The sequence below is a fragment of the Hippoglossus hippoglossus genome, chromosome 6 (assembly GCF_009819705.1).
Source record: "Hippoglossus hippoglossus isolate fHipHip1 chromosome 6, fHipHip1.pri, whole genome shotgun sequence".
In the NCBI taxonomy this organism is placed as follows: domain Eukaryota; kingdom Metazoa; phylum Chordata; class Actinopteri; order Pleuronectiformes; family Pleuronectidae; genus Hippoglossus; species Hippoglossus hippoglossus.
In genome coordinates, this window is record NC_047156.1 from 2,081,664 (window position 1) to 2,101,590 (window position 19,927).

At 43.8% G+C, this 19,927-nt stretch overlaps 2 protein-coding genes and 1 long non-coding RNA gene across 4 annotated transcripts in view; all 3 read right to left on the reverse strand.

The window, feature by feature from the left end:
- Positions 1-488, reverse strand: part of LOC117762982 — a 15,075-nt gene extending 14,587 nt beyond the window's left edge. Inside the window, exons 1-2 of the long non-coding RNA XR_004614099.1 lie at positions 475-488; positions 213-216 (exon numbers count right to left, since the gene is read on the reverse strand). This is a non-coding gene — a long non-coding RNA (uncharacterized LOC117762982). The remainder of the gene's footprint in view (positions 1-212; positions 217-474) is intronic.
- Positions 489-945: 457 nt separating this feature from the next.
- On the reverse strand, positions 946-8,269 carry cetp (cholesteryl ester transfer protein, plasma). Its single transcript, XM_034587774.1, has 17 exons — positions 7,908-8,269; positions 5,104-5,218; positions 4,892-5,023; positions 4,674-4,744; positions 4,137-4,224; positions 3,984-4,053; positions 3,808-3,868; positions 3,618-3,709; positions 3,427-3,526; positions 2,928-3,007; positions 2,797-2,847; positions 2,547-2,696; positions 2,253-2,320; positions 2,062-2,104; positions 1,718-1,778; positions 1,343-1,428; positions 946-1,239 (listed from the first exon to the last, which is right to left on the reverse strand). The coding sequence occupies exons 1-17, from the start codon at positions 8,053-8,055 to the stop codon at positions 1,162-1,164; spliced, it is 1,494 nt and encodes a 497-aa protein (XP_034443665.1). The 5' UTR covers positions 8,056-8,269; the 3' UTR covers positions 946-1,161.
- Positions 8,270-10,037: 1,768 nt separating this feature from the next.
- Positions 10,038-18,905, reverse strand: herpud1 (homocysteine-inducible, endoplasmic reticulum stress-inducible, ubiquitin-like domain member 1). Of its 2 annotated transcripts, XM_034587775.1 has the most exons (9): positions 18,538-18,900; positions 16,981-17,058; positions 16,105-16,176; positions 15,483-15,503; positions 15,322-15,452; positions 14,783-14,893; positions 14,320-14,691; positions 12,355-12,472; positions 11,203-12,125 (listed from the first exon to the last, which is right to left on the reverse strand). In XM_034587775.1, exons 1-9 carry the CDS (start codon positions 18,853-18,855, stop codon positions 11,937-11,939), a joined length of 1,410 nt encoding a protein of 469 aa, XP_034443666.1. In that variant the 5' UTR covers positions 18,856-18,900; the 3' UTR covers positions 11,203-11,936. The 2 variants fall into 2 exon arrangements, with proteins under 2 accessions (XP_034443667.1, XP_034443666.1); XM_034587776.1 differs by having other exon boundaries at positions 10,038-12,125; positions 15,322-15,503; positions 18,538-18,905.
- Between the last annotated feature and the right edge of the window lie 1,022 nt (positions 18,906-19,927).

The following is a 19,927-nucleotide window of genomic DNA, read 5'->3' on the forward strand; positions in this document are numbered from 1 at the left end:
TTAGTCTTTTTAGCCTTTTGATCTTCTTCTGTGTCTTGTGTCTTTCTTTAAGACAGCAGAGGTCAAAATACTCCAAATAAAAGCAGCACATGAACATTTCAACCTTTACTGTACTAATCTGATCAAAGTGTGTGTTCATGCTGTGAATCTGCAGAGTTTAACTGTAACGTCTCATTCTGTCTCATCCATCACCTTGGTTGTAAACGTGACACCTGGCTGAGTGACAGCGGCACGATAATGACCCAGTGGTTAGAAAAGAAAAAGCCCCGAGGATCTGACTTCAGCTCTAAGTGATCGGATCTGATCTCGAGCATGAATCAGCAGCACAAGGAGTTTGCTCGACTCTGGCGTCCCCTTGTGTAATGTCGTGGTTTCAACATTCCTTGAAGACACTTCAGACTTTGCAGTGGCCATGTGGCTTCAACTGAATTCATGCGGTTCTGGATACAGAGCAAATATTTTCTTATGTTAAACAAGTGAATCCCATCACAGCATCAACACATTTGGAAGTTACGTTCTGCCCCCTGAGGTGACCCCACAACCTGCAGTGGTCCTGGGAACAGGGGACAAAAGGTTCTGGGGTCTCTAAGTGAGTCTGTCCCCAAGCTCATGGTGGCGCTGATGAGACAATGTCCTCTAGAAATTTACAAAGGTCGCTGGTGCCTCGGTGTCCTGAGTCAACTGAGATGAAAAGTTTTACAAGCTTCTGTTGATCATTGGTCTGCCGACGGGAAGCAAGGCCCAAATGTCAGAGGGTCAGGGTTTGTTAAATACACACTTCATACAACATATTCTGTTCTGTGACAGGTTTCACCTTCAATCTTTAATGAAACTGCTCAGCTCAAACCAACACACACCAAATAAACCAAATTAATGATTTCATTCATTTACACATTTTCCTTTTCAAATGTCACCAGTGGAAACGTTTGTTGTCTCCCTCACATCTGAAGTGCAGTAATGTCACATAATGATAATAATAACTTTATTTATACAGCACATTTAAAAACAGCGGTTACAAAGTGATTCACGAAGAGGACAAAGAAAAACCAGAAAACAAGTTAAGAAAATGTAAAGAAAAGGATAAAAGAAACATTCTGAGAATCACAGCGAAACGGGACATTTTCTGTCAAGTCATCACGTCCGGTCCAAAGTGCTGCTGAGTCACTGGAGTGTCTTCTTGAGGAATTCAACCAGCAGGTGATGAGGGAAACCAAAGTCCATCTGAATCACCACAAAGCCCTGCAGAGGAAAGAGGAGCAACGTGTCTGTGGATGAGACGAGGAACGAGACAAACGAAGAAGAGGAGGAGGAGGAGGAGGAGGAGGAGGAGGGGGAGACTCACGTCCTGAGGAAGAACTTCAGGGTTAATGATGTCGAATTGGTTGGTTCCCTGTTTGTCCAACAGTCTGGTTACTTCAACCTCAAGAACTGGAAATGTAATAAACTTGAATGCAACATGAAGCTCGACACATTAAACTGTTCCAACACTTGAGGAGAAGATGATGTTCATGTGAAATCTGCTGCATGAAACCATTTGTTTTATATCAATCCTGCAAATCCGGCTGATCTGTGAAATGGTAAATGTTGTAAAGTGAAGTTAAATTTGCCCGTTGAATCAAAACCTTGAGATTTGTCCTGCTTGTTTTAACAAGTGGTTGTAGTTATGTCCATGTGTTGATTCAGTAACGTTAAGATGCTGAGTTTGTCCGTCTCTCACCAGACAACACTTTGGGGAGTCCAACCTTCTCCACAGCTTCTCTGATGAACTCATCTTCCAGCTGGAAACAGACGAGAGGTGAAGGAACGCATCTTTAAACATTTACTCTTGTTTCTGTGTTTTCACAATCAGCATCATTTCAGCCAGGAGGCTTCAGAATACAGACTTTGGCATTTTCTTTGATTTCTCCTCCAGGTTCTGTGGCTCTAGTCGTGTTGTTGCAGGTGGAATTTGACTTTGTGTTGTTTTTGTCGTCTCAAAGACACATTTTTAAAAATCCTCCAGTGAAGAATAATTTAACTTTCCACAGTAAGAAGTGAGAATCAAATGAATAAAAGTCTCACCGGTTGATTTAGTGATGGCGGATCAGTTCGGATCACAAAGATCCTAGAGAGGAAGGAGAATCGAGAATCACCGTCATGCACCTGGTATATTAATAAATAATAGAAACCTACATTTCCAGTGATGCTCTGCCAACAACTGTTCAGAAACCACTGACACCTTGTTGTGTACAAATCCCCATGAAGGTTCTTACTCTGTAGGTTTCCCCTGCAGGGAGAGTTTCTTGTCAGCGTAGGAAGCTGAGACGTCTACGACCACATTCTGCACGGGAAACAAGTATTTGTCCCTTTTAGCTAATTCAAGTACTTATTGTCAGTTTTATTCAAGTTACCTGAGCTACTCTTCAGTATTTCTACATCTCCTGTCAGTTCTACCTGCGTCGCTGCAGCACAGACGCCAGGAGGAGTTTGTTTGAGGGGAAATGGATAAAAACAGTGCAGCTGTCCACCCATCAGATTTGAACTCTAACTCCTAACAGATAAAATACCGTTTGAAAGGAGAGCGCCGGCGTCTGACTCCCACAGCTGAGCTGCCCAGAGGCCTCCGCCCACACCGTCGTACCCAGGGTGGAGGTGTTGAGGAAGGGAACAGACGAGCTCCACACGCTGAGCTCTGGAGATCCGGATTCTAACAAACACTGAACACACAAACACACAAACACACACAAACCTTTTTCTCTCTCGCCTGACAAGAGGGTTTACGTTTGTGAATTCCCAGGGACGACAAAGTGTTCCTACCTTTCTGAAGAATTCAGGCGTCGCACTGGAGAGATTTGACTTGAACAGTTCCTGAAATCACAATCATCACGAAGTCAGACCGAACAAAAGATGAGTCAGAAGAGTAGTTCGATGCTCGTCCATGTTCTCACAGTGAGTTCTGCTCCAGAGATGTTGAGCTGGAAGCGTCCGTCTTTGTGTGCGGCCGTGATCAAGGGGTTAAAGACCTGGTCTGAGGTTAAATCACAATATGAAGCTTTTCATGCACAATACACCTCCAACCACAATTTACTTTTAAAAAAACTTTTCACTCATATATTTAAAAGTTTTGGCAGCCATTTTGTGTCTGTGATTAATGTTCTGAGACAAGATGGAGGATATTGTCAATTTTTGGTTTCGATAATCCAGTTTGTTCATAATCATCCAACGTATAATCTTAAAAAATACCAAATAGCTTCCAAACACTATTGAGAACAACAACAACCTCCAGACAAACCAATGTGAATCAAATACATTATGGATTATATCATATACAAGATGTAGAAGTATTTGAACTTGTACAACACAGATTGCATTTTTTATTTGTCCTGTTTTCTTCCTTGTACCTGCAACTGCAACGTTCACAAGGAAATGCAATGATGCGATTCTGACCTGAGACCCAGAAGTAAAGCATCCTGTGTTCAGGGAGCTGAGTCGGGTGGAACCCGGAGTCACTGATGACAGCCGTGCTGCTGTTGTACTTGGTCCAACCCTGAAAGGTTCGAAAACACGAGTGACCACTTCCACCTCTTCTCAGGAAGCCAGGGGATCGGTGATGGACGATGTGATTGTGTTTTACTGACCTTGTGGTACGACTCTATGTAGTTTGCAGTGATGACAGGAGCAGCAGTCACACCGATGTCCGAACTGATGTTTCCATCACTGAGGAACTGCTCTGGAAACACACACATGCACAGACACACACATGTTTTCTACTTCTATCTGTTGATGTGATGCACAAAACGTTGATCTTCTGAGTGCGAGCTCGCTCACCTGCTTTGCTCTGTATGAAGTCCGCCAGAATATTTGCCACCTTGTTGATCTCCTTGCAAATCTGCAGTGGAAGAAGAGACTCGTTGTTGTTGCTGTGTCATCGTTTCTCTCGACTCAAACCACATGAACTCTCTGTTTGTGGTTCAACATGAACTCTGACCACCGGACCTCCTCACCTGACCCTTGATGACCAGCTTGACGGTGAAGGTGATGAAGTCAGTGAAGAGCCTCTTCAGCCAGTTCGGTCTGAACAGCAACAGATTCACAGTCACATCGCCACACACACAGTGAAACACAGAGAATCCAGCAGGTTGGATTCATTGACTTACTCTCTGTCGCCCTGCAGATGAAGGTGGAACTTGTGGAAGTTCAGGTAACAGTCGGACGTGTCTGCTGCCACCTTCCCTTCACCACAGTCTGACGGAGACACACACGATGACATGAAACATACCTGGTATCTAACAATACAGCTTCCTACTACTCCTAGATATGAAGTGCGGGGAAAACAATCTAACACTGTTTCTATCAACAACTCAATTCCTCTATGTTCACATCATAAATGAGTTAAAGGTGCAGTGTGTAGAATGTAGTGACATCTAGTGGTGAAGTTGCACGTTACTCAAAAGGTGTTTAGTTTGTCCAGTCTGGGCTGCTGTAAAAAACATGGCGGCCTCAGTAGAGAGGACCCGCTGCTGTAAATATAAAGTATTTAAATATAAAGTTTTTTGTATATAAAGGGCTCATTCTAGGGTAAAGAAACAATTCGTTCAATTTAGATGAAACACACAAGTGAAAACATCACTGGGATTATTTCATATTCACTTTCTGCCAATAGAATCGTACACATTGGACCTTTGAACACTTACAGAGTTTGGGGTTGATGCCGAGATCAATGTGATACTCAATCTCAAAGTCGATTGAATGAGCAACGTTGATGCTGGAGGAAAGAGACAAAGGAACCATCAGCTCCTGCTTCATGAATGTGTTGAGTTGTGTACATGTTGTATGTCTTATATGTGTTGTGCTTTTCTCTTTCCGATCACCAGTGTTGTGTGGTGTTGTGTTGTGTCTCACTCTGACTCACAGCCAGCTGCCGTATCCGTACTGGATGGTTCCTCTGAAGGTCGCGGACACGTTGCTTATTTCTATGGCGACGCCTTCACCTGGAAGCAGCTCAAACGCACTTTGACCAATCGTCAGGTTGTGAATCTCCAAACTGGGGAAAACATGACATCATTGCGTGTTGCGTGTCCGTCTGTGCACGTGTGTGTAGGTGAGTGTTTGTGTGTCACTCACTTGTCCAGGCCGTATTTGACTTTGCCAACTAAGAGAATGGATTTCTCTCCCTTCACACTCGGGTAGCTGGCGTGTTGGAACGCCGCCTCGATCACCTTCGTGGTTTTCTCATTCACTGCCAAAACCACACACACACACACACACACACACACACACACACACACACACACACACACACACACACACACACACACACACACACACACACACACACACACACACACACAGTTTATTCATTGACAGACAAAAACCTAGACAAGTACAACAACGTGATTCCCCTGAAATAGAAAACTGCTCCGGGTTAAAGATTAACATTAACACTTTAAAGCAACACTATGTGACAGTCAGGGAGCAACATCGCCCCCTGCAGCCAGATGTGGTGATTCATTCTGTTGGACTCCGTGTCCCGAGCGATGACGTGGTTTTCATGTAGAGAAAAAACAAATACCCATGATCCTCTGCTTCCTGACCCAGAAGAGCTGCTGCTGTTTAATGTTTTAACAGTTTTCCTGCTGAATATTGGAGATAAACTCTGGTTTTTTAATAACTTCTGAGTCTTTTTAACGGATCTACAGACTCTGAAGCATCAGACTCACTTTAATCAAGCTGCTGCTTTAAGGTGGAGAAGTTGCACAGTGTTGCTTTAACTTCAGATTGTGAAGTAATGTTTTACTGCAGATCCACAGACACCTTGTCTCCTCGGTTCATTTGAGGCTGAGAGCAGAAACAAACCCTTTTCCTCCGGAACACAGCAGCTTTCATCAGGTCAGAGAGATTTACGACAGGTGGATTCAAACTGGACACAAGCAACCTCTCCACAGGCCGGAGGCTCCCCAGCGACTGTTTCTCCTCTGGAAACATGAAACGTCTTTTATCACCAAGGTGTGAATCCTCTTTCCTCTCACTGGAAACTCTGCATTCCTCCTCCCTCCTCAGAAATCTCCTCACAGACTCGTAAACTTCACATTCCAGCACTAGAGCAGCCTTCCCCCCCCCCCCCCCCCCTTTTTACATCTGGAACAATGAGTCTCCACCTTCAAGATCATTTATTCAGTTCATTGTTCTTCATACGTTCAGGTAATTTGATGCAATTCTCAATGTTTCTATTGGAAAGTCTGAGCCAACACCTACCACAGAACTATACTGCCATCTAGTGACTGGACTGAAATCAGCATTCATCATACGTGACAGTAAATATCAGGTATTTTAGTTGTTTTTCATTTTACAGCTGCCCTGTTATGTAAATATTATTTAATTATTAAGAGCATCAGCAATGATACTCATCCCGTTTAGCTTCTTATATTAGTTGAGTTAAGATTTATAGATTCACTGTATCTGTCCCTAAAATTAAATCTATGCTGATTCTCACATCAAGCTGCACCAGATTACTCACTTTCATAGATATCAGTCCCTTAAATATTCCTGATTTTATTCATCATTATTGGAAAATGCAAAAAATGTACTTTCTTGCAACATTACAGAAATAAATAAAAATAAAAGTCATCCTGCAGATCCAGGGAATCTGCTCCAAACCAAACGGGGCTCAGAGAAGGAGAAGCAGGGAGTGGTGACTGGCACCGCTGAGACTAGCTGGACAATCAACTGTCCCTGGATTCAAAGGGGAGCAGCTGAGCTTCCACAGGGAGGAGGAGGAGGAGGAGGAGGAGGAGGAGATGGAGACACAGGAGGAGAGACTGAAAATAACTGAGGTGCAGAGGAGCCGGCGGAAACTGCTCAACGGCCAGTGAGAGGTTTTGAATTTATGTTTTGCTCCGTTAAAAGAAATAAATAATGTTGACAAGTGAAAGGTTCCTTTCTGGCATCGTGGATTGCCACGACCCTCTTAGCAAACAGCTGCAGTATGAAATAACCGGCTGATCAAATCCACCTGCAGCAGCATCTTGTTCTGAATAAGGAGAATCAACAGGCTGCTCTCTGAGGCTCGAGTCCTGCTCCATCAAAAGAGAAGCACAAAGCTGATCATTACCCAAATACACATAAACCACCGCCTCTACACATCCGGACTGAGTCGCCCCAAACACACAGACTTTGATCATATTGCTCCAAAACACACACACACACACCCACACACACAACACAACACAACACAAACACACACACCCCCCCACACACACAACACAACACAACACAAACACACCTGCCCTCACACTATGACACAACTCAAATACCTCAGCGCCTGCAGATGTCCTTATTTGCCCTCAATGTTTTTATGTTGTGTGAATGCAACAGAATCAAATATCTTGTAAATATTGATGAAACCTGGTTTAATTAAAGAGACGTGGCCCTGATGTCTATCATCAGCAAGGAGGTTATGTTATGTTATGTTTGTTGGTTTATTTGTGAGCAAGATTACACAAAAACTACCGGATGGATTTACACGAATAAAACTGAAATGAAATGAATCAGGGGCTCGGATCCAGGGATTTTCTTGCCAAACATTTCACAGTTTTTCCAGATAGTAATTCATGGATCTTGATGATAAAATCAGACATATTTAGGGGCCTGGTATCTGTGAGTGTGTGTTGGTGCAGCTTGATGGGATTTAATATGACAGTTGGGCCTCGGTGGAGGTTTGAACTCTACATGGATTCTCCGAGAGTTGGAAGAACTGTAAGTTTTGACAGTTTTGAGGAGGAAACGAACATCAGGTAATGTGGGAACTGGCTTGCGAGGATATTTTGCAGGTTATTAAACAGAAGGACGATTGATTACATGGATCGAGCGGATGAGTTTGCACTAGTTCTTGCGTATAAATATCAAAACTGGGTCCAGATCCCACTCACACACGACAGCAGCAGGGTGGGTGAGGCGGCACACAACTCCGGTCACTCTGTGGGCAGCAGCCGGGTCCTGGAGGCAGCCGCGGGACGTCCCAAACACAGACAGGATCAGCAGCAGCCGTGGGAAAACATCACGAGTCATTGTCCACATGGATATTTTCAACTGTCCTTTGAATTTGTTGAGACCTTTAACCCTGTGGTCTTTTCAGTTCTGTTAGTTTTTCTTCTGATGCAACGGACTCAGTCGACTTCTGAGTCTGTATCTTATCTAAATTCTGGTTTTTGGTCCCTTTAAGATCCCGCGAGCGTTGATTGTTGCCGAGAGAAAACTTCAGTCTACTGACCTTGTTTTTTAGAGATCCCTCCAGTGTCGGGGAGGGATCTCTGTACGGCAGCTTTGTAGTGAGAAACCTCGTCCTTCGTCCAATCAGAGACGGACAACTTGTGTGATTCAAAGTTGATGGAAGGACAAACACTGACGTAAACTGGTCAAAGGGCAAGTTTCAGTCAGGAAAGTGCGAAAATAATCTGTAAACAAACTCTAAAACTATCAAACAGATTATCTCATGAGAACAGACCTTTGATGTCAAAACAGAAACTGAATGAATTCCAATCGGTAAATAATAAAAACTAGAACGGTTGTGTGTCTCCTCCAGAATCATGAGGTCACGCTGACCTTTGACCTTTGACCACTGAAATCTGATCAGTTCATCTTTGAGTCCAAGTTACAACTGGTCAAAATATGAAGAAATTCCATCAACGCAAGAGGCCAGAAACCTGTTATGTGAGGTCACTGTGGCCTTCACCTTTAACCTTTGACCCCTTAAACCCTATCAGTTAATCCGTGAGTCCAGGTGAACATTTGTGCCAAAGAAATCTTCTCTTATTGGCTGAGATATCTGACCTTGATCTTGACCTTTCACCGATCAGCTTCAGCTCACATGGAGATGAACTCCTGATTGATATTCACACTACGTTTGGTGAAAATCACAATTATCTTGTTCAGATTCTCTGTGTGTTGAAATAAATGAGGTGGATTTCTTACACAGCAGGTTTTATGAAAACAGTTCTAACAACCAGAATATAGATCCTCTACCAATGAGCCTTTACACAAAGAGAAACACTGAATGTTTCAGGTCCAACTTCCTCTGGACAAAGGCTCTTTGAACGAGTGGAACTGGATCCGGAGGCTCGGTGCAACATGAACTCTCTCTGGTGGTGAGTCGCTCAGAGGTGAGTGTCCCAGCAGAGAGACTCTGGTTTGTTCTCAAACTCAACGACACAGACCAGTGAGTTCTAGTCACTGTTTTTGCAACAACATGCTGGTGTCTCCTGGTTTGTTACAGCTCTGAACCTGCAGGCCTGGAGCCGGGTCAGGGGGGCGATGCTGGGTTCATGCATGTGTCTGTAATATCCTGCTGCAGGGATTTTGTAGAAGTTAACATCGCCCAGATCCCCTCGACAAAAAGCCAGAGGGATGTTTCTATAAGCTCTGCGACAAGAGAAGGAGGAAGAGGAGGAGGAGGAAGAGGAGGAGGGGGAAGAGGAGCTGCAGCCGACGCCCACAGAGTCTGTGAAGCAACACAACACCATTAACCCAGTTCATCAGTCGCACTCTCACCTCTGGGGAAATGTATCAGTGGGTCTGAAGGGAAATTCAAGAACGTGGTCACGGTTCTTTGCAATCACAGACTTTTAAAAACCTCCCTGAAGTAATTACTTAAAGTTACTGAAACCGCCTCGTCATTCAGAACTAGAAGATGATTGTTGCCCCTTCAGCTCGTCTTGGTTCTCAACCCCAGATAAACCCAGTAGAACCACTCGGTACCAAACCTCCCACTGACAAAGGAACATTTAGCAGCTGAGGAGTCGTTTCACGTTGCTCTGGCAGAGGAGCAGAATCAGCTGGAGACAAAAAGATAAACCTCACACAGGTCGACTGGATGTGCTGTAACAAACGTGTGTTCGTAGTGAGGTCAGCCGAGTGTATTCAAGGTCGTAACATTAGTGTGTCCCCGGGTGACGCCACCTTCAGAGTCCCTGCATTTAAACACCGGGTCAACAACCTCTGCACTGACATGTGTAGGAACGTTGTCCTCGTGGAGCCAGACTGAAACAAACCGGCACGGGGGAGGAGTCAAGAACATTTATTGCATCCATTATTGCCAAGTGTTCCACATTCTGCAGCTTCCATCCATAAGAAAACATCACAGCGTCAAATAAAAGAGAAAATCGTCGAGTTTTAACATTAAAACTCCAGATTCAGGTCAATGACTTTACAGCCACACAGGATCATCCACCATCTTTGTAGTGAAGTTGTTAAAAAGAAAGTAAAACCCACTTTATTATCGTCAAAAACCATAAATATGAATAAATGGGAAACAGACAGATTAAAACTGAAGTCACACAAAGGCATGAAATCACAATTTTAAGGTTTTGAGTAAAGACCTGTAACCGCCATGCATAGACAAAAATAGACGACATGACAACTCCCCAAAGTGAACCCAAAGCTCGGGTATATGAACCCAGCCTCCTCCGTGTTAGTGGACGGGACACCTACGTGTTCAAGTGTCCGCGTTTCTGTTAAGTTCAGTTTTTAAATTAGTGATTTGATGATATAAAAACACGGTGAAACATAACGATTGACAGCTAAGGATATATGTTCCGAGACATTTCTCAGTGAAAAAGTCTTAAAGCCGGTGAAAGGCCGCGGTGACGTGGGGAAGCTTCACAGCTCTGCTTTCAGTTCATGACGTGGAATGTTGAATAAATGAACGACAACTAAATATTAACAAGGAGGCACAATGGCTGCAGTTGAAATAAATTCAATTTTTGTTCTACTGTGATATTTACTGTGACTTAAATAGCACAAATCTCTACTTTAAACTGATTTGATTTCAGACTTTCTCAGCAGCAGAAAGTTCCCGTAGGCATCACATTTATATTAGAGATCCTCACGTGAAGAAAGATTAATCATAAAAGTAAAGACGCTTGCATAACATACGTGTTGTAAAGTGCTTTGAGTACAAATATTTACAAGACTTTACAATAACTCCTCCAACATCACTATTTTACATTGCTCCCAATGATTTGGCAGAAATTTGAATTTGGTCAAACTAGGAAATGGAAAAACTCCCAAAATAAAACTGTTAAAAGAAAATGAAGTTTTTGGTTTCATGAATCAGGATAAAAATGTTTCATAAACCTTTGTTCATGAGGTTTGTTTTGTTCTGCTGCTGTTTGAGTGGAGGTTGTTCAACTTGAGCTTCAGTGGCTGGAAGCAAAGAAAGTTTGTGTTTTTTGTAGTTTCAAATTTGTACTTTTCTATATTTAACATCTGTGTGAATTCAAAATATATAAAAGATAACGATAAAAGATAAACTGAATTGAATCTTTAAATTTCTGACTGAAACTTTAAATGTATGAATTCAGTCCATAATAGTTTTGGCCTCTTTTTACTTCCACAGGCTGAAATTGTCTGAAAGTGAAAAACATAATTTTTTTTTACTTTTACAGCTTTAATCAAACACAGGCTCCGAGCAGAAAAATCTGAAATCAGGGAAACTGATTTCAGATTCCAAGGAACCGGAGGAGTCCCCGTTCACAGACGTCCTCACAGGAAGAATGATTTAGTCCAACAGTACAGGAGGTTTATATTTTAGCCTCAGCTGCCACCTACTGGTCCACCCCGGTATCTAAACTGAATTTACGAGGCCTTGATGTTTGGGCAGACGGAGAGCAGGGATCCAGCTGAACGATTTATTACTACTCAGATGATGCCTGATGTTTCTACTCTGGTGATTTTCTTTGTTTCCACAGTTTTGGGAAGATCCTGGCACCACTTCTTCTTTTGCTGGTGTTTAACTCTCAGCTTCCGTCCAAGATTCGGTTGGCAGGTCTCCGTCCCTGTTGGGTTTCTTTCTGCATCAGCTCTTCTTTGACCTCATCCTTCCACCTGAATGTCTCAGAAACGTCTCCACAGGTCCCGGTCTCCCAATCACAAGATAAACAGTCTTTCCGGCTCGGTGGCGGTCAGTTGGCCGCGCCCTGAGGAGCCTCGGGTACGAGGGAGGAGAAGAAGGTTTTGAAGAAAACCCAGGCCGTCCATATGACTGACACCCGGTGCGGAGGAACTAACACGGCCGCCATTGGTCCTGGTCCATCGGGTCCTTCTGCTGCAGCCACCGGTTCCTCCCTTTGTTCGTCAGCCGGTTCGACCGCCTGAAGACACAGGACGACACGTTATCACCAAAACAATCAGTGACTGTGGCTGTTTATTTAGTTTCCTCTGCCTCAGTGGTAATCTGCTGCATTTAAAGGGAACGTGTGTGATTACATGGATGAAGAGACGACACCCAAACAAAGCAGAGGCCTTGAACCACTCAGATACGAGGACGAGGAGTTTAACAAGCGGATTAGAAGTAATAATCTGATCATCTGAGTTTCTTACTGGATTGGGGTTTGGGATCCTGTCCTCGTTCTGCTGGTTGTGCTGGACCTCAGGGGGCTGCAGGGGGTTGGGCTCTTGAACCTGTGGTCGTCTGAAGGGAAACAAACCTGCAGTGTGCCTGTGGACGAGAAAGACACAAAAGAAATTAAGTGAATGAGGTTCTCTGGTGGTTAAATACAGATAATGTGAGCGTAACGTCCACAGTCGGACTCCCAGCAGGGGGACCTCTGTGATGAATCATTTAAAATGCTGTTGTCAATCATTTGAACCTTTAAAACCAGAAGAGTTTCAGTTTCTGTCCGTCCTGGAAAGTTTACACATCACACATAACTGCAACTGCGGAACATTCTCTAGATTCCACAGGGAAGTCCACACTTCCTGTTTGAAAACAAACAATAAAATACACAGACTCTGAATCTGTGGCAGCTCTGAACAAACTGTACTTTGATAAAGAAACTGGAGTTAAAAGGAAGTGAGTAACCACATCCACCTTTAGCAGAGGTTTCATCAAACAAAGCAGCTGTGACGACGGTTGAACAAACTACTTTCAGGATCTGTGATGGACTCACACAGACACTTTAACTGACTTCAGCCTGAAACCTGAACCAGACCGAGCAGCTTTTATTCACCAGTAAAGAGAACAGACTGTTTGATTTTTATATTTCCAGTCGCTAATAATTAAAAAGGCGCCTCAAAGCTGAATATTCAGAAGGAAGAAAATACTTATTGTTTCAACTGAAGCAGAAAAGCACAGAATCAGTTCTTGCACTGATCTCACTGTGCAACGAGCTGGGTCCAGACCACAGACTGGTCCAGACAGGTGAAAAACCATTAAACACCGTCTACCAACAATATGTGAACATTCTTAATAAAGAAGAACGAGGAGGCCCCATCGTCGAACCATTAGGTTGAAACTAAATGGAGCTCAGTTCCCCCCCCCCGTTCCAGACTCTACACAAACTTCAGTATTTTTAAAACAACACTTAAAGCACGGCTCAAGACAAATCTGTCATGTGATCATTGGAAACGTTTTCATAGATGTCACATATATTTTTTTACAATGTTTTAATATGTGGTTATTATTTTACTGTTTGTAAAATGAGTCAGTTGCGTTCTGTCTATTGTTGTATTGTTTTCTGTGTCTTCCTGCCGAGGGACCGCAGATGCAAATCAGCTTTATATTTAACTCTGGTTCAACGTCCTTGGTGGAAACTCCCAGCGTCTTGTTTTCATTTGTAAACCTGTGTTTTCTCTCATGATCAGATTGTGTTGTCTGTGGTTTTGTCTGTTCCTTCTTTCTAAATACTAAATATAAGTGAAGCATCCACAACTTAAACCCCGCTACAGTTTAACAGCCTCCTTTGATAAACTGTGACAGGTGATGTGTCCACAATGCACCTGCAGTGTTTGCTCTAATGTGCAGCTCTGGTCTAACAGGTTTTAAAAGGCTCGGTCGACTCATCGGCTACTTTGTCCATTGAGTGACGCCAAGGAACACTCTCCTCTTATCACTCTCCTCTTTCTAGTGTAGTGTTGTTTTTACGATCGCATGCAGATGAGCTGTGGTGGACTCAAACTCCCCGGTCTCCTTTAGGACCTTTGCTTTCCTTTAAATGATTAATGTGGAGAGAGACACGTGTGAGGGATCCGTCTCATTTACCAAACTTTAAAGAACAAGCATGTCACAATTTTGTGTTCTTTAAATTTGCAACACAATTTTAGAACTATTGACGATGTGCTAATAAATGATATCTCAGTAGAAGCTTAGTAGATAGAAAACCGTTTCTATTCCAAGGTTTAGAGCATTAAACAAATCTCAGAACCAGCAGCAGTGCAGGTTTGACAGTTGGATCTTAAGGCCCCGTCCCACTTCCCTCCCTAACACTTGGCCCTACCCCCCCGTTGTGCACGTGGCCGTCATGTATTGGTTCACGGTGGTTAAACCTGTGGGCGGACTGTACTTACAGGTACATGAGGAGGAGCGTGCTCGCCACCATCAGAAAGCGGCTCAGGTTGGAGTTGAAGTACACGATCATGAGCAGGACGCAGAACCTCGCTGCCGAGTACAGCCAGTCCAGCCAGTCACGTTCTATGGCGTCCTCGTCCTCCATCACAGCCCCGCCCTGTGCGTTCATCCGCATGTTCTGGTTGGCCTCCCCCGGGTTGATGAAAGCGCCGTCCTGTGCCGCGTTCTGATTTGCCGGCAGGTTGTCGATGGGGTTCTGATTGGCTAAGGGGGCGGGAACAGGTACTTGGTGGGCAGGGACTGGAGGGAACTGGCCAGTGACTGAAGCCGGGGGAGAGGGGGCGGAGCCCGCCGCCACCAACGCTGCGTGGCTGTTGGTGGAAAAGGAGACAAACGGAGTCATGTGACAGAACCCAATGAGCGACTGTAAGACAGAAGGAACTGAAATGAATAAAAACTCACTACTGCATGTAGTACTGCCGAGCGTAGACGTGCTGGAGCCACAGCAGCTGCTGGGGGCTGTACAGGGAGTAGGTGGGGAACGTCGGCTGGGTCATTTGTGGCGCTCCCGGCCTGCAGCGGAAACATCAGAGAGAGAGAGATTATAATATCTGTTGAGGCTTTTACTGAAATATGAAGTGTAAGCAATTTAAAAATCTGCGTAGGAGCAATAAACTTGTAAAATGAACAATGTGCTGTTAAAAATAAATAGAAATCTGACCTGACTTGAGTTAAATTTGACAGATGATTCTGAGATGTAACAGTCAGTAGAAATGATAACAACGCTGACGACATGTGAACTGTTTTGTATAAGTTTGCTTGTAATCAAATCTGAAGATCTGAGCACTGACACATCTTCGTATCGGTGACTTCCAGTTAATCTCCTTCTCTAGGTGACAGGTGATTTCTGTCAATGCCCTGAACTCGTATCCTGACCTCTGCTCTCGTCCTGAAGCTGTAAAAACACTTGAGACAGATAAAGAAGTTCTTCCTTTGCGTACATTGCAGCAGGCGGCCATGCTGGACTCCCCGGTGGAGACGCCGGAGCGGCAGCAGCTGTAGTCGGTCTCCTCTGCCTCAGCTCGGCTGAGCTCGGAGTCTGGCCTGTGGAGGAGCTGCTGGGGCTCGATGAAGCTGCTGCACGTCCTGGGCTGGAGGGGGGGGCCTGTTCTGTCTCCGTGCTCTGTCAGGAAAAAGAGGAGTTTGAACTCGTCTGTCAAATGAATGTGTGACGTGTGCAGTTGTGTTGTTTACGCCTCAGCGTGTACAGCCACCTGGAGGCTTTGCAGAGCGAGCTCGAGCAGAACACTCGAAAGTGGAGTGAAACTAAAGTGAGTTTATCTTTAGCTGCACTTTTGATCTTGAAGCTTCAGCTCAGATCTGAAGGACGACAGCTGAAGTGAAACACATTTCCCCTCCACGCTCCGATGGAAATGAGGTGCAGCTGTGAGTCTCTCAACCAAACCTGCAGCCGGGAACATCGCTTTCATACACTCGTCTTTTCTAAAGGAGCTCTGAAGGAAGAGAGTTGACTTTAATCTGACCAACACCAGCAACATTAAATCAGCTCCAGTTAATAGAAACACATCAGATTTTCTACTCAGCCAGTTGCAGTTATCCCCCCAACAAACAGGCACCTTGGTTTGAAGGCTGCTCTGTTGTGCTTGACACTGACTTCTTGCCTCAATCCACAATATCTCGTCTTTTCTCAAAATTTGAGACATTTTCAAGGACAAAAAGGACTTTATGAAGAAAGTGTAATATGAGTAAAGATCAGTTCTCACCTTAGGTCCCAGTGGTTCCTGAGGTGGATTCCTGAAAGCACACACAAGGTGCAGAGCTGGAGTGGAGTCCGTCTGAGAGAGAAGTGATACATGTCTCATTAGACGATTTCAGAGTCAGTTGCTCTGGACATTTTCAGGAACTTTGCCTGCAGCCGCTAAGTGAAAAATCCAGAGAATGTCTGAGTGAGTCCATGTGAGAATACAGCAGAAAAATGGATTGTGTGTCCTTCATTCTCACAATGACAGATTACAGATCAGACTGAGAAACAAATGTCTTTGGTCATTTATCTTAAATCGGTGGACGACTCCTCAATCCGATCAAATAGTTTGAATGTGAGTCTGGTCTCAGTTTTCTGACAGTTCTCCCTCTACAGACTGTTTTACACATCATGGGCCACAGAACCACAGACTGATCCTCTTTATGGATCTGGACTCGTCTGACAGAATGAAAATCATCCTCATCTCCAGCAACATGAACCTCTACTGGGAACCACACACACAAAAAAAAACCACACGTGAAATCTTACACCGCGCTGCTTTGATGAAACACAACAAGACTCACACATCCTCTGTGATCGTTTGTTATGCGCCACAGGCTGGAGGGATGAGCCCAGATACAGTTTGCTGCCAGTACGTGAAAGCACATCCTCTCAATTCCCAGTTTATGAGATAAACCCAGTTAAAGCTAACCACAGTCTACTTTGTCCTATTGTTATTACTGTTGATGTCTTTATTATTTACCCACTTCATTTATCAAATGGAGCTTTACAGCAAAGGTTTTTCTTTAATCCTGAAAAAAACTATTTTTGCAGTTTGTTCTGGTAAAACCTGTAAAACCTGTAAAACCTTTTAAGATAAACCCAGTCTGGCACCAACCTGTCTGAAGATGTCTCTGATGTGTAGATGGTCTGGGAGCAGTTTACCAGAGTAGATCAGCCTCTGGTCGGTCACCGCCTGGAGGGAAGCAGACAGACACAGGGTCAGCTGTTTGACTTGGGTCATGTTTCAACGGCCTTGAGAACGTTTTCCCAGCGACAGTTTGACCAACTCTGCTGCCGAGTGGAGAACTCAGGGAAGAGACAGGGAAGTGGAGTTTCATGACAAAAGTCTTAAACCGAAGCTGGTTTCAGAGCAGCTGTCGATGCAAATACGTTAAAAGTAAAGTAGCTAAACAAGTTATTCACATAAGACAGATTCAAGAAAGTGACAAAGTGCAGAAAAGAAGTTTATGAAAGAATTATTAAAGAATAATATATAAATGTGACGTATATAATAACGTTTGCTCTCTGGCCGTGACTGACTACGTGTCGCTGTTCCGCTGCTCTACACACAACAGAAGGTTGTTAACTTCAACCAGTATCAATTCAAACTGAATTAGATGAAGATCAAGTGAGAAAGAGACTTAACCGAGTTCTAATATTAAACACCTGCTTTGCTTTTTTGATGTATTAACTTACTCATTAAGAAACGTGTGTCTTTGTGTCTTTGATCTCGATGCTGCAGAATATCCTGTTGATTTTAGAAGTGCTGACTCGTCCCAGTAGAAGCACATGGCCACGTTTCACATGAAGCGACACTCGATCACTGATCATTAACTTTACTTTAAGAAGCTGGTGAATCACAAGGTGTCGTCTGGAGCCGGGTCCCATCGGAACACACCCAGTGAAGACGCCTTCTTCTAAAGCAACTTGTTCAAATAACTTTTAGTATTATTGTCGTTGTTATAATACCACGTTTGGTAAAAATGTGGATTGTTCTAATAGGCAAACATTATCTCAATGTTTCTTATAAGTTGATATCCTCAGTTATTACAATACCTGGAGTTCAAATGTGTAGTTTAATGAAACTTTTTGAGATAAACCATCTTGTTCTCGAGGGGGTTTCCACATATATCACAGTCACTACACAACAAACAGAACATAGTTATAAAAACAGACAACGGAAGAGAAAACTGAATGAAGATTGTGATTTTTAAACTTTTCTTTCCGAGCAGTTCAACTCTTCACTGTGATCAAACTATGTTCAGCTGTTATGTTAAACATCTGCTGGACATTTGTTATGTTGCTATTGATTCAATAGATGATAAACTGATAGTTTCTTCATTCAGACTCAAGTCAGAGCCTCAGAGGAGGTTTTTAAAAACACACAAGAGGATTTAAATAGAAGTTCAGAGTCTGAATTCATGACTTTAACCATGAATCCAACAATAGAGACAAACACACACTGTCACACCACTTACTGTATCTGTGACAACATGATGTAAACAGCACACACACACACACACACACACACACACACACACACACACACACACACACACACACACACACACACACACACACACACACACACACACACACACACACACACACACACACGGACAGATGTGAACAACTGGCTAACGTTAGCATGCTAGCGGGGCAGCTAGCTCACCGGCCTGGTGGCGTACACGGCGGACAGACGCGTCTTCAGCTCCCGCACGGTCCAGTCCAGCTGCACGTCCTCCAGGATGTGGTCCTCCCGGACCTGGTTCGGGGTCTTTATCAGGACGCTGATCGTCTCTGGTCCGGAATCCTCCGCGTCCATGTTGAGGCGGAAGTCTCGCGCTGGGCGATGCGATGCTAACGTGAAAACAGAGAGAAGCGGCCGAAGAAGAGACGCGACGGAGACGACGTGCGTGTGGAAAGTTGTGTGGAAAGTTGTGTAGATTCTGTGTGTGTGTGTGTGTGTGTGTCCGCTTCTCTCCGTCATACGGGTCCTCAGCTGTTGTTTCCAAACACGGTGGCCGCTCCTGATTGGCTCACACCGCACGTGACACGCGGCCAGGAAACGTATTCGTGTGCGCATGCGTAGTAGTTATTGAACACCAAAGATCGTCTATGGAGAGAAGATGCTGTGAGGACTTCGAGACTCAGTTGCCATTTTGTGTCAAAATCAAATGATAAACTACGGTGGCCGAAGTAAAGAAGTGCATTATATTCACTTTTTTTGAATTAACGAGAAATGTATCTTGTTAATTCAGGAAAACAGAGCAGATTTTTATTCTCAAGTGAAACACTGCACATGTGAAACACAAGCAAATAGAAGAAACACGTGCAAATAGTGAAAACAACTAAAAGTGATGAACCACCAACGAGCAGCAGACTTCAATCACTTCACATTACATCACAAACATCACCAGGATTATTTTATAATAAATTTCTGAGTTTCGTTTCATCTCAAATCATTCACACTGAACCTTTTAAGGTAAGAAACTACAACTAGCAGAGTGAGAGCTCCTGTCTGTGCCACCTGAGAGTCTCACTCTTTACTGACAGCTTTGTTTATTCACGGAAGTTGCATCAGTCACATGTCACATGTCACATGATCCAGTTCCAGAAAAGATGTCAAAGGATTTTAACTTTTAACAAAACAATGAGATTGAAATCATTTATATTATTTTTTGTTATATTATTCATATTTTTTGTGTGATTTCAAACATTTAGCTCCAACACAACCTAAAACCTGAACACGTACACACAGGGGCGGACGACTCCGTGCAAACTCTTCCTCTATTCTGAAAAAGCTTCTCAAGCAGAACAAACCTCCCAGATGCTGCTGAGAAGGAAGCCAGACTGGTTGTTGTGGAATGACAAATGTCCAGTGAAGCAGGAATCCAACAGATCAGTGGTGACTCTGAATATTCTGCTTGTGAGAGACATGAGTGGAATAATCTCTCGCTCAGATCTGGCAGAGATTTCACTGGTTTGTAGGTTGTGAAGTGTGAAATTGGTTTTAATCAGTGAGAAAAGGTCTGATCCTGGCAGATGTTCAATAAGAACGA

Excerpts from the sequence above, each read along its gene's own strand:
- cetp (XM_034587774.1), bottom strand. The coding sequence starts at position 8,055 with ATGTGGACAATGACTCGTGATGTTTTCCCACGGCTGCTGCTGATCCTG. Across the intron at positions 4,225-4,673 it reads CGGCATCAACCCCAAACTCT|ACTGTGGTGAAGGGAAGGTG; the intron begins GTAAGTGTTCAA and ends TGTCTCCGTCAG. Across the intron at positions 3,527-3,617 it reads ACATAGAGTCGTACCACAAG|GGTTGGACCAAGTACAACAG; the intron begins GTCAGTAAAACA and ends CGAACCTTTCAG.
- herpud1 (XM_034587776.1), bottom strand. The coding sequence starts at position 18,855 with ATGACGGAGAGAAGCGGACACACACACACACACACACACAGAATCTAC. Across the intron at positions 12,473-14,319 it reads ACGCTCCTCCTCATGTACCT|GCACACTGCAGGTTTGTTTC; the intron begins GTAAGTACAGTC and ends TCTCGTCCACAG. Across the intron at positions 12,126-12,354 it reads GGATCCCAAACCCCAATCCA|GCGGTCGAACCGGCTGACGA; the intron begins GTAAGAAACTCA and ends CTGTGTCTTCAG.